General features: G+C 47.4%; 1 protein-coding gene across 1 annotated transcript in view; it reads right to left on the reverse strand.

Moving 5' to 3' along the window:
• Window positions 1-13497, reverse strand: part of LOC143298185 (small subunit processome component 20 homolog) — a 95279-nt gene that overhangs the window by 47598 nt on the left and 34184 nt on the right. Inside the window, exons 25-35 of the mRNA XM_076610934.1 lie at window positions 13101-13186; window positions 11299-11424; window positions 9446-9612; window positions 8305-8380; window positions 6828-7026; window positions 5894-5971; window positions 3647-3726; window positions 3008-3201; window positions 2212-2377; window positions 600-690; window positions 166-239 (exon numbers count right to left, since the gene is read on the reverse strand). Of these exons, the coding sequence (XP_076467049.1) occupies window positions 166-239; window positions 600-690; window positions 2212-2377; window positions 3008-3201; window positions 3647-3726; window positions 5894-5971; window positions 6828-7026; window positions 8305-8380; window positions 9446-9612; window positions 11299-11424; window positions 13101-13186 (1337 nt within the window). The remainder of the gene's footprint in view (window positions 1-165; window positions 240-599; window positions 691-2211; window positions 2378-3007; window positions 3202-3646; window positions 3727-5893; window positions 5972-6827; window positions 7027-8304; window positions 8381-9445; window positions 9613-11298; window positions 11425-13100; window positions 13187-13497) is intronic.

Here is a 13497-nt window from a genome sequence, read left to right on the forward strand (position 1 = left end):
TTACCTCTAGGCCATCGCTCACGTAATGCACGTGAAGGCCCACTTGCGCACTGTACGGGCGAACGCGGGAGCCACAGCCCAGGAAAAAACAAGGAGGAAGGAAGGAGAAGTGTTATCCAGGTGGACAGACAGTCACCAGAGAACACAGGGTGGAAGGCCACTCACCTGAAGAAGGAGCGAGGGTCCCTGACCGTCTTCATCAAGTTGAGCATCGATTCCAGAGTGCTCTCCTCCAAGTCCTGAAAAAACATCCAGCACACCTGCACACACCTGTGCCATCCTCGTTTCCCTTCACTACATTCTATTCGCTGTCGCAACGCTGAGGCACAGGGGAAATAGACGCAGTTATGTCTGGGCATATGGAGATGTCATATGGAATGAACACAAGTAGATGTGTGTATGCACAACTGCATATTTCGTACAAGCAACACCCTAACCCTATCCCCCACCCCCTGGAACCTGTACATACACTCGCACACACACACATAATTACATGCACACACATACACACAAAGACACATATATGCACGCACACACACAAACATGTACACACACACACACACACACACGCCCAGACACACACACCAACACACACTGACCTGTTGCAGGGTAACCATCCCACTGAGGAAGGGCATCAGCAGCAGACACAGACGAACAGACTGCTCCTCGTCCTCTATGTACATGCTCACTCTGTGGAAATGACACACAGACACATCATCATCACACAACTGCTGTGTACATGCTCACTCTGTGGAAATGACACACAGACACATCATCATCACACAACTGCTGTGTACATGCTCACTCTCTGGAAATGACACAGAGACACATCATCACACAACTGCTGTGTACATGCTCACTCTGTGGAAATGACACACAGACACATCATCATCACACAACTGCTGTGTACATGCTCACTCTGTGGAAATGACACACAGACACATCATCATCACACAACTGCTGTGTACATGCTCACTCTGTGGAAATGACACACAGACACATCATCATCACACAACTGCTGTGTACATGCTCACTTTGTGGAAATGACACACAGACACATCACATCACACAACTGCTGTGTACATGCTCACTTTGTGGAAATGACCCAGACACATCATCATCACACAACTGCTGTGTACATGATCACTCTTTGAACAATATACAATTCAAAACACACAACTGCTGTGTACATGCTCACTCTGTGGAAATGACACACAGACACATCATCATCACACAACTGCTGTGTACATGTGCAATCAGTGAACATAACACAACAGACACATCACATCACACAACTGCTGTGTACATGCTCACTATGTGGAAATGACACACAGACACATCATCATCACACAACTGCTGTGTACATGATCACTCTTTGAACAATATACAATTCAAAACACACAACTACTGTGTACATGCTCACTCTGCAAACCATACACAGACATATCAATATCACACAAGTACTATGTACAAGCTCATTTAGTGAACATCACTCAACAGATACATCAACGTTACACAACTGCAAACAATACAAAGATATATCAACATCAGACAACTGCTATACATGATTACTCTGTGCAAATTACACACACACATAAACATTACACAACTGCTATGTGCATGCTCAATCTGTGCACACTACAGACACATCAACAAACACAACTGCTGTGTTCATGCTCACTCAGCCAACAACACACAAGGCACACCCACATTACACAACTGCTGTATATATGCTCATTACATTTGTATTTGTATTTCTTTTTATCACAACAGATTTCTCTGTGTGAAATTCGGGCTGCTCTTCCCAGGGAGAGCGTGTCGCTACGCTACAGCACCACCCCCTTTTTTTTTTTTTCTGCATGCAGTTTTATTTGTTTTTCCAATCGAGGTGGATTTTTCTACAGAATTTTGCCAGGGATGACCATTTTGTTGCCGTGGGTTCTTTTACCTGCACTAAGAGCATGCTGCACACAGGACCTCGGTTTATCGTCTCATCCGAATGACTAGCATCCAGACAACCACTCATGGTCTTGTGGAGAGGGAGAAAATATCGGCAGCTGAGCCGCGATTCGAACCACCGCGCTCAGATTCTCTTGCTTCCTAGGCGGACGCATTACCTCTAGGCCATCAATCCACTCACTACATGCACCAGACTCACCAACATTATGTATCTGCTGTATACATGCTCACTCTTCACACAGACACACACACCTGGCCAGAATTTTCAGCTCCAAGATGGTTTCCTTGGTGGCAGTCCCTTTCTTGTTCTTCTCCAGCTGCCCGCCAACGGTCCTGACGGAATCCTCGATGAAGCTGAGCAGTGCGGGAACATGGGGGCGTACCAACATCACGCCTTGAGACACCGCACTGTCCCTCACTGCCAATCAACCAACCAATCAATAAATCAATCAGTTACATCAGTTTCATGTCCCCGTAAAGATGAAAGGAAAACAGGCGACACGACAGTGTAAGAGTGTTCAACGTTAAAGGAACGTTTCACATTCATGAAATTGTAAAAAGTACATCTAACAGCACACAGATAGTACAAAATTAAAATAATATTTCACATTCAAAGAATTGTGAAAGTACAGCACGCTCAAAATATATAATCCATAAATCCAAAAAATATCATCGATAAAACAACAAATCATTTCTGTCTCTCTCACAAACTCTCCAACTTTCTCCTCCTCCCCCCCACCCCCGACAGCCCTCCACCCTGCCCCCACATACCCATCTTCTTCCTCTTGTGTGACAAGGGCTGTTCCACTAAGTGTTCCTCCTCCTCCCCCACACCCTCCATTCCTCCACCCTGACCCCACATACCAATCTTCCTCCTCTTGTGTGACAGGGGCTGTTCCCGTAAGCGTTCCTCCTCTCCCCCACCCCCGACAGCCCTCCGCCCTGCCCCCACATACCCATCTTCCTCCTCTTGTGTGGCGGTGGCTGTTCCTCCAAGTGTTCCTCCTCCCCCCCACCCCCGATAGCCCTCCACCCTGCCCCCACATACCCATCTTCCTCCTCTTGTGCGGCGGTGGCTGTTCCTCCAAGTGTTCCTCCTCCCCCTCCAACAGACTCTCCACAGCCTTCAGGATGACGGCGCTCACCGGCCGACCCACCCCCCCACAACACAGCAGGGAGAACATGGCCTGTAGCGGAGAGTTGTTTCCCTCTGGCGCCTCTTTTGTCAGGAGGTGGAAATGTCTGTCCACATTGCAGCAACAATATCACCACCAACTGAATAAAACTGATGATCTGTTTGTATACGGTATGGTGTGTGCAACAGATGCTGCAACAATATTATGACTGACTGACTGAAATCTGTATTTACAGAATGTATGTGTACAAGACGCTGTAACAATATACTGACTGAATGAATTGAATTGACATCTGTTTATTTTCAGTACGGTTTGTGTAAAACATGCAGTAACAATATCATGACTCACTAAATGAAACTGACATCTCTCTGACTGAATACAGTATGCCGTGTGACACACAAAAATAAGAGACTGACAACATTGCAGAACGGACACACACACAACACACAAACACCCCCCCCCCATCCCTCCCCCCCCACACACACACATACCCCCCACCCCCCCATACACAAACACCCCCCCCCACACACCCCCTCCCCACACACACGTACTTGGGATCCTGGCACCAGCACTGCAGTAGTTTCAGCAGCAGGGACGGCTGACATTTACTCTCCAGGGTCAGTCTGCCCAGCTGTAACACAGCACACATCATCACTGCTAACACACATCATCACTGCTAACACACATCATCACTGCTAACACACATCATCACTGCTAACACACATCATCACTGCTGACACACACCATCACTGCTAACACACACCATCACTGCTAACACACATCATCACTGCTGACACACACCATCACTGCTGACACACATCATCACTGCTAACACACACCATCACTGCTAACACACATCATCACTGCTAACACACACCATCACTGCTAACACACATCATCACTGCTAACACACATCATCACTGCTAACACACACCATCACTGCTAACACACATCATCACTGCTAACACACATCATCACTGCTAACACACACCATCACTGCTAACACACATCATCACTGCTAACACACACCATCACTGCTAACACACATCATCACTGCTAACACACATCATCACTTTTGGCACAAGATGGAACAACCCCTGCAACAACTGAACAACAGACAGAAACAGCTGACGGACAGACAGACAGAAACAGCAGAAACAGCTGACGGACAGACAGACAGAAACAGCAGAAACAGCTGACGGACGGACAGACAGAAACAGCTGACGGACAGACAGAAACAGCTGACGGACAGACAGACAGAAACAGCTGACGGACAGAAACAGCAGAAACAGCTGACGGACAGACAGACAGACAGACACAGCGGAAACAGCTGATGGACAGACAGACAGAAACAGCGGAAACAGCTGACGGACAGACAAACAGAAACAGCAGAAACAGCTGACAGACAGACAGACAGAAACAGCAGAAACAGCTGACGGACGGACAGACAGAAACAGAAACAGCTGACGGACGGACAGACAGAAACAGCTGACGGACAGACAGAAACAGCTGACGGACAGACAGACAGAAACAGCTGACGGACAGAAACAGCTGACGGACGGACAGACAGACAGAAACAGCTGACGGACAGACAGACAGAAACAGCTGACGGACAGACAGACAGAAACAGCTGACGGAAGAAACAGCTGATGGACAGACAGACAGAAACAGCTGACGGACACAGACAGAAACAGCTGACGGACGGACAGACAGAAACAGCTGACAGAAGAAACTGCTGACGGACGGACAGACAGAAACAGCTGACGGACAGACAGAAACAGCTGATGGACAGACAGACAGAAGCAGCTGACGGAAGAAACAGCTGACGGACAGACAGACAGAAACAGCTGACGGACAGACAGAAACAGCTGACGGACAGACAGAAACAGCTGACAGACGGACAGACAGAAACAGCTGACGGACAGACAGACAGAAACAGCTGACGGACAGACAGACAGAAACAGCTGACGGACAGACAGAAACAGCTGACGGACAGAAGCAGCTGACGGAAGAAACTGCTGACGGACAGACATACAGAAACAGCTGACGGACATACAGAAACAGCTGACGGACAGACAGACAGAAACAGCTGACGGACAGACAGGCAGAAACAGCTGACGGACAGACAGACAGAAACAGCTGACGGACAGACAGACAGAAACAGCTGACGGACAGACAGACAGAAACAGCTGACGGACAGACAGACAGAAACAGCTGACGGACAGACAGACAGAAACAGCTGACAGACAGACAGAAACAGCTGACGGACAGACAGAAACAGCTGACGGACAGACAGACAGAAACAGCTGACAGACAGACAGACAGAAACAGCTGACAGACAGACAGAAACAGCTGACAGACAGAAACAGCTGACAGACAGACAGACAGACAGAGCTGACAGACAGACAGAAACAGCTGACAGACAGACAGACAGAAACAGCTGACGGACAGACAGACAGAAACAGCTGACAGACAGAAACAGCAGAAACAGCTGACGGACAGACAGAAACAGCAGACGGACAGACAGAAACAGCTGACGGACAGACAGAAACAGCTGACGGACAGACAGACAGAAACAGCTGACAGACAGAAACAGCTGACGGACAGACAGACAGACAGAAACAGCTGACGGACAGACAGACGGACAGAAACAGCTGACGGACAGACAGACAGACAGAAACAGCTGACGGACAGACAGACGGACAGAAACAGCTGACGGACAGACAGACAGACAGAAACAGCTGACGGACAGACAGACAGACAGAAACAGCTGACGGACAGACAGACAGGTGGGTTACCTGAGGCCAGACAAACGCCTCCAAGATGGCGTCTGACTCCTCCTCCGTGAAGTGGAAATCGTCAAACTCCTCAAAGAACTGAAACAGACACACACCTGCCAGCTGTGCACTTTGGTTCTATGACTGCGTCACAGTGTTCACCTCCACGACACAGCACAACACTCACACACACACACAATACTAACACACACAAACACACACACATATATGATACTACCATACACACAACACACACACACATGCACGCACGCACACACACACACACGCACACACACACACACACACACACACACACACACATATATGATACTACCATACACACACAACACACACACACACACACAGAGACACACACAAACAACAACGGCTGGTATTTGTCATTGTAAAGAGAGTCAAAATTAAAAACTTGTACAAAACTGGCTCCTTTTTCTTTTTTACTTAAACTTTTAAAAACCTATGTATTTTTTTCTTAAAAATAAGACTAGACTTCAAAGAACTTAAAAAGGGTATGTCATGTTTCACACATTAAACAAAACAAACAAACAAATCATTGTCTTAACACAGAACCAAAAAATAAAAAATCCTGTAAAAATCCTGTCACTTCTCCCTGTCCTAACCTACGCACGGGGCACTGCCGCCTGTGAGATCACATGTACCGAATGAAGCTGTCACACACTCCTGACTGCCCGTGTAAGACAGGCCCACAAACCCCGGAGCACATCCTGCAGTCCTGCCCCCTGTATCAAGATGCACGGACGCAGCAGTGGCCCTATGGAGCCACACTGGCAGAAAAGCTCTGGGGCACCAAAGAAGACCTCATCAAGACCACCACCTTCATTTCCAGCATAGGACTGCAAGTCTGAGACCATGATCACGGGGAACGCAGAAGAAGAAGAAGAACTGTCCTAACCCACCCACTCACCGACCCACCCACCTGTATCAGCTTGTTGAAGACCATCTGTCGCACGGACTTCAGCATGGCGGCGGCCGAGGCCTTGATGGTCTCCCTTTGGCGCAGACAGGCGGCGCAGGTGGCGGCCACGCCCAGCATCAGGTGCAGCACGGAGCGCGCGTTGTTGTCGTGCAGCAGGCTGCCCAGCTTCTCCGTCACCACCAGCACCGCCCCCAGCACTCTGTGACACACACGGCCACAGGGGATTGATTGACACATGGTGACAGGTCATTGACACAACGTGACAGGTGACTGACATACCATGACAGGTGATTGACATATGGTGACATGGGACTGACATATGGTGACAGGTGATCGACACACCATGACAGGGGATTGACATAGTGACAGGTGATCGACACACCATGACAGGGGATTGACATATGGTGACATGGGACTGACATATGGTGACATGGGACTGGCATATGGTGACAAGTGATCGACACACCATGACAGGTGATTAACACACCATGACAGGGCGTTGACATACGGTGACAGGTGATCGACTTACCATGACAGGGGACTGACATATGGTGACAGGGGGTTGACATATGGTGACATGGGACTGACATATGGTGACAGGTGATCGACACACCATGACAGGTGATCGACACACCATGACAGGGGATTGACATACGGTGACAGGTGATCGACACACCATGACAGGTGATCGACACACCATGACAGGTGATCGACACACCATGACAGGGGATTGATATATGGTGACAGGTGATCGACACACCATGACAGGGGGTTGACACATAGTGGGCAGAGGATTGACAGGTGGATTGCACAGGATTGACAGATGGAAGGCAGAGGATTGACAGATGGAGGACACAGAGGTTTGACAGATGATTGATAGATACAGAGTAGATGATTTACAGATTGAGGACACAGGATTAAAAGATGAGTGACATAAGAAGGGCAGAAGTTTGACATGTGGAGGGCAGGGGGTTGGTAGATGATTGACAGACGGAGGGCAGGGGGTTGGTAGATGATTGACAGACGGAGGGCAGGGGGTTGGTAGATGATTGACAGATGGAGGGCAGAGGGTTGGTAGATGATTGACAGACGGAGGGCAGGGGGTTGGTAGATGATTGACAGACGGAGGGCAGAGGTTTGGTTGATGATTGAAAGATGGAGGGCAGAGGGTTGGTAGATGATTATGATTGAAAGATGGAGGGCAGAGGGTTGGTAGATGATTGAAAGATGGAGGGCAGGGGGTTGGTAGATGATTGAAAGAAGGAGGGCAGAGGGTTGGTAGATGATTGAAAGATGGAGGGCAGGGGGTTGGTAGATGATTGACAGATGGAGGGCAGAGGGTTGGTAGATGATTGACAGATGGAGGGCAGAGGGTTGGTAGATGATTGACAGACGGAGGGCAGGGGGTTGGTAGATGATTGACAGACGGAGGGCAGAGGGAGGAAACAGGACCGACAGTGACAGTGACAACCCTCACCCTTTCATTCTCTTGGGGGGGATGACGTTCTTCAGGTCCACACTGGACGCCTCCTTCACCATCTTCACTGGGTCACCTGGAGCAGGCACACACAGCAAACATCTGATTCATCATGTGCACCAGCAATCACACTAAGCAGTGACACATTCTGACACACTAGTCAAGACAAGACGAGACGAGACGAGATGAGACAAGACGAGACAAGACGAGACGAGACAACACAAGACAATACGAGACGAGATGAGACAACACAAGACGAGACAACACAAGACGAGACGAGACAACACAAGACAAGACGAGATGAGATGAGACAACACAAGACAAGACGAGACAACACGAGACAAGACGAGATGAGACAACACAAGAAAAGACGAGACAACACAAGACAAGACAAGACAACACAAGACGAGACAAGATGAGACAAGACAACGAGACAAGACAAGACAAGACAAGACATGACGAGACGAGACGAGACGAGACAACACAAGACAAGACGAGACAAGACGAGACAACACAAGACAAGACAACACAAGACAAGACAAGACGAGACGAGATGAGACAACACAAGACGAGACGACACAAGACAAGACAACACAAGACGAGACAACAAGACGAGACGACACAAGACATGACAAGACAACACAAGACGAGACGACACAAGACGAGACGACACAAGACAACATAAGACAAGACAACACAAGACAAGACAACACAAGACGAGACGAGACAAGACGAGACGAGACAAGACGAGACATGATTATTTCAGGAAACCCCATGGAGGTGCTTGAAAATGTTTCATATTTCATGTAACTTATCCAAAACAAATCAAATAAATCTAACATTGCATTCACAATCAGTAACAATGGCCACACCAGCTGGTTCATTGACAGACACATTTGGAAGGAAAAAAATCACTATAAATTTTTCTGTTTCGATCTGAAAAGACTACATTAGCTTCAAAGCTGTATGTAAAACAGAAAAAAAAAACTTGCCAAGAAAGGACACACACACACACACATACAACATAGTCCCCTAAAATAAATCAACAAAAACAGTTGGAAGGCACAGGATTAACAAAGGACTGACAGAGGATTGACAGATGGAAGGCACAGGATTGACAGAAGGATTGACAGAGGATTACCGGTGACGAAGGCCTTGAAGGGGCCAAAGACGAGGTCCAGGAAGTACTGTAGCTCTGAGGACGAACAGCCGGCCAGGAAACGCAGCACGATGGATCGCCGCACGTCTGATCGTCGCTTGCCGGACGTCTCGTTGCCAGCCTTGCTCAGCATCTTGCCGTACAGGATCCTGCATGCAACATGGTTTCAGTTTCAGCTTCAGATTCTCAAGGAGGCATCACTGCATTCAGACAAATCCATAAACGCTACACCCCATTTGCAAGGCAGTGCCTGACCAGCAGCATAACCCAACGCGCTTAGTCAGGCCTTGAGCGCATGTGTATATATTTGTGTACCTATCACAGTTGATTCTGCCACAGGACAACACTGTCGTTGCCATGGGTTCTTTCCAGTGCGCCAAGTGCAAGCTGCACACGGGACCTCAGTTTATCCGTCTCATCCAAATGATCAGATGCTCAGTTTGATTTTGCAGTCAAACTTGGGAGACAGATGGAGAGCAGGATTCGAACGCTGATCCGACGGGCGCAATAGCCGAGTGGTTAAATCGTTGGACTGTCAATCTGAGGGTCCCGGGTTCGAATCACGGTGACGGCGCCTGGTAGGTAAAGGGTGGAGATTTTTACGATCTCCCAGGTCAATATATGGTCAATATATGTGCAGACCTGCTAGTGCCTGAACCCCCTTCGTGTGTATATGCAAGCAGAAGATCAAATATGCACGTTAAAGATCCTGTAATCCATGTCAGCGTTCGGTGGGTTACGGAAACAAGAACATACCCAGCATGCACACCCCCGAAAACGGAGTATGGCTGCCTACATGGTGGGGTAAAAACGGTCATACACGTAAAAGCCCACTCGTGTGCATACGAGTGAATGCAGAAGAAGAAGAAGAAGAAGAACGCTGATCCTCATGGACTGTGTACTGGCAGATGAGCGTCTTAATCATTCTGCCACCTTCCTCTTAAATGGAACAGAACAGAATAGAAAAGAATAAAATAGAAAAGGTGCCATCTTCATCTTGAACAGAATAGCACAGAAAAGGTCTTTATTACCAAGTGTGCCGGGGCGACGGTCACAACAATCCTGCATACAACATGGAACAGAATGGAATAAAATAGAGTAGAATAAAAACAGAACAGAACGCAGCAGAACTGAACAGAAGAGAATATCAGTTCTTACCAAGTGTGCCAAGGTCACAATGAATACTGGAGGGTTCAGTCCATAAAAGGTATAAAAATGTATAAATACATCACATACTGCACATTGAATATGGACATGGCTGGTCACTACTTCTTCAGCTAAATGGCTGGTGACTGCACAAGTCTCTTTTATGCACTTTGAGTTGGTTTGAGAGGGCAGGGCGTTGACTGCTTCAGGGAAGAAGCCTTTGGTGAAGCAACTGTTTCTGGTCCTAATATTTCTGTACCGACAGCACTGGTCATACAAGAAGAATGCTCATCTTCATACTTCATAATAATAATAATAATAATGATAGTATTTATATAGTGTTGAATCTTGTGCAGAGACAAATCTAAGCACTTTCACACCAGTCATTCACACGCATGCATAACTCTAAAACTGAAGAAACTGAAGACAAGGAAGAGGCAGGGGAGGGAGGCTACCTTCATCTTCCATTCTGCTGGCAGTGCCATGACAGAAACATAAACTCCTCTGGTGTCATAACTGACTAAAAAAAAAACCGAAAAAACACACACACACATACACAATCCCCACCAGAAACAACAACAACAACACACAATGCCCTCCTCACAACCGCAGGCCCACAAAACAAACTTTGATAAATAAACCAGAGGCCCACAAAACAAACTTTCTTCTCCTTGAAGCGAGCGTCCTACCTCATGAGGAAGGGCAGCAACTCCTGGCGATGCTCAGCGCTGACCTGGGTTGTCTCCTCATCAACGCTGAACAGCACCACCTCCGTCTTGAATGTCTTGTCGTCCATCAGCCGCTCAAAGTTCTCCCTGTGACACAGTCACCATCACCATCAGCACAGGTGTTGTGTTGTGTTGTGCTGTGTGGTGCTGTGCTGTGCTGTGGTTGTGTTGTGTTGTGCTGTGCTGTGCTGTGGTGTGCTGTGCTGTGTTGTGGTTGTGTTGTGTTGGTTGTGTTGTGCTGTGTGGTGCTGTGCTGTGCTGTGGTTGTGTTGTGTTGTGTTGTGCTGTGCTGTGGTGTGGTTGTGTTGTGGTTGTGTTGTGTTGTGCTGTGGTTGTGTTGTGTTGTGCTGTGTTGTGTTGTGCTCTTCTGTGTTGTGCTGTGTGGTGCTGTGCTGTGTTGTGGCTGTGGTTGTGTTGTGCTGTGTTGTGGTTGTGTTGTGCTGTGCTGTGCTGTGCTGTGTTGTGGTGTGGTGTGCTGTGCTGTGTTGTGGCTGTGGTTGTGGTGTGGTTGTGCTGTCCTGTGTTGTGGTGTGGTGTGCTGTGTTGTGCTGTGTTGTGTTTTCTATTATGAAACCCCAACACATCTCCCTACCTAACAGAAAATACATGTCTGCACTGAGGTGAAACCCCAACATATCACCCTGACTAACACAACGCAACGTCCACTTTGACATGACACCCAACACAAAGTACATGTGTGCTTTGAGGTGAAATCCAACACAAGGTACATGTGTGCTTTGACATGACACCCAACACAAAATACAAATGTGCTTTGAGGTGGAACCCAACACAAAATACACAAAACCCAACAAATCTCCCTGACGAACACAAAGTAATGTCCACTTTGACATGAAACCCAACAAATCTCCCTGACGAACACAAAGTAACGTCCACTTTAACATGAAACCCAACAAATCTCCCTGACGGACACAAAGTAACGTCCACTTTGACACGTAACACCCCAACAAATCTCCCTGACGGACACAAAGTAATGTCCACTTTGACATAATACCCCAACAAATCTCCCTGACGAACACAAAGTAATGTCCACTTTGACATAATACCCCAACAAATCTCCCTGACGAACACAAAGTAACGTCCACTTTGACATAAAACCCCAACAAATCTCCCTGACGAACACAAAGTAATGTCCACTTTGACATAATACCCCAACAAATCTCCCTGACGAACACAAAGTAATGTCCACTTTAACATGAAACCCAACAAATCTCCCTGACGAACACAAAGTAATGTCCACTTTGACATGAAACCCAACAAATCTCCCTGACGAACACAAAGTAACGTCCACTTTGACATAATACCCCAACAAATCTCCCTGACGAACACAAAGTAACGTCCACTTTGACATAATACCCCAACAAATCTCCCTGACGAACACAAAGTAACGTCCACTTTGACATAATACCCCAACAAATCTCCCTGACAAACACAAAGTAACGTCCACTTTGACATAAAACCACGCCAAATCTCCCTGACGAACACAAAGTAATGTCCACTTTGACATGAAACCCAACAAATCTCCCTGACGGACACAAAGTAACGTCCACTTTGACATAATACCCCAACAAATCTCCCTGACGAACACAAAGTAACGTCCACTTTAACATGAAACCCAACAAATCTCCCTGACGAACACAAAGTAACGTCCACTTTGACATGAAACCCCAACAAATCTCCCTGACGAACACAAAGTAACGTCCACTTTGACATGAAACCCCAACAAATCTCCCTGACGAACACACCTGTATGGAGTGAGGAACTTGTACTTGTAGGTCATGATGCACTGGAAGGCCACCTTCTGCACCCCGGAGTGTCTGTGCTCCAGGAACTGACGGACACAGGGTCAAACACGCACGTTAACCAATCTGACATATTTATCTGTTCAGTGACGTTTGTTGCTGACAGCTCAGCCAACAGAACAGGGCCATGTTAGGGCTAAAAACACTGTGAACATCAAACCTGTAGAACATGAAAAAAACGAACCAAACAACAACAGAAAACAGTTGGAACAGAAAATGAGGCTCAAGACAAGAACAGTCATATACATGCACAAAAGCCTAAGACATGCCTTGGACATGCAATAACAGAGAGCGATGGAAAAGTATAATTTTTTAGCACTGAATTTCCAGAAGATGGGGG

The sequence above is a fragment of the Babylonia areolata genome, chromosome 23 (genome assembly GCF_041734735.1).
Source record: "Babylonia areolata isolate BAREFJ2019XMU chromosome 23, ASM4173473v1, whole genome shotgun sequence".
Lineage (NCBI taxonomy): Eukaryota > Metazoa > Mollusca > Gastropoda > Neogastropoda > Buccinidae > Babylonia > Babylonia areolata.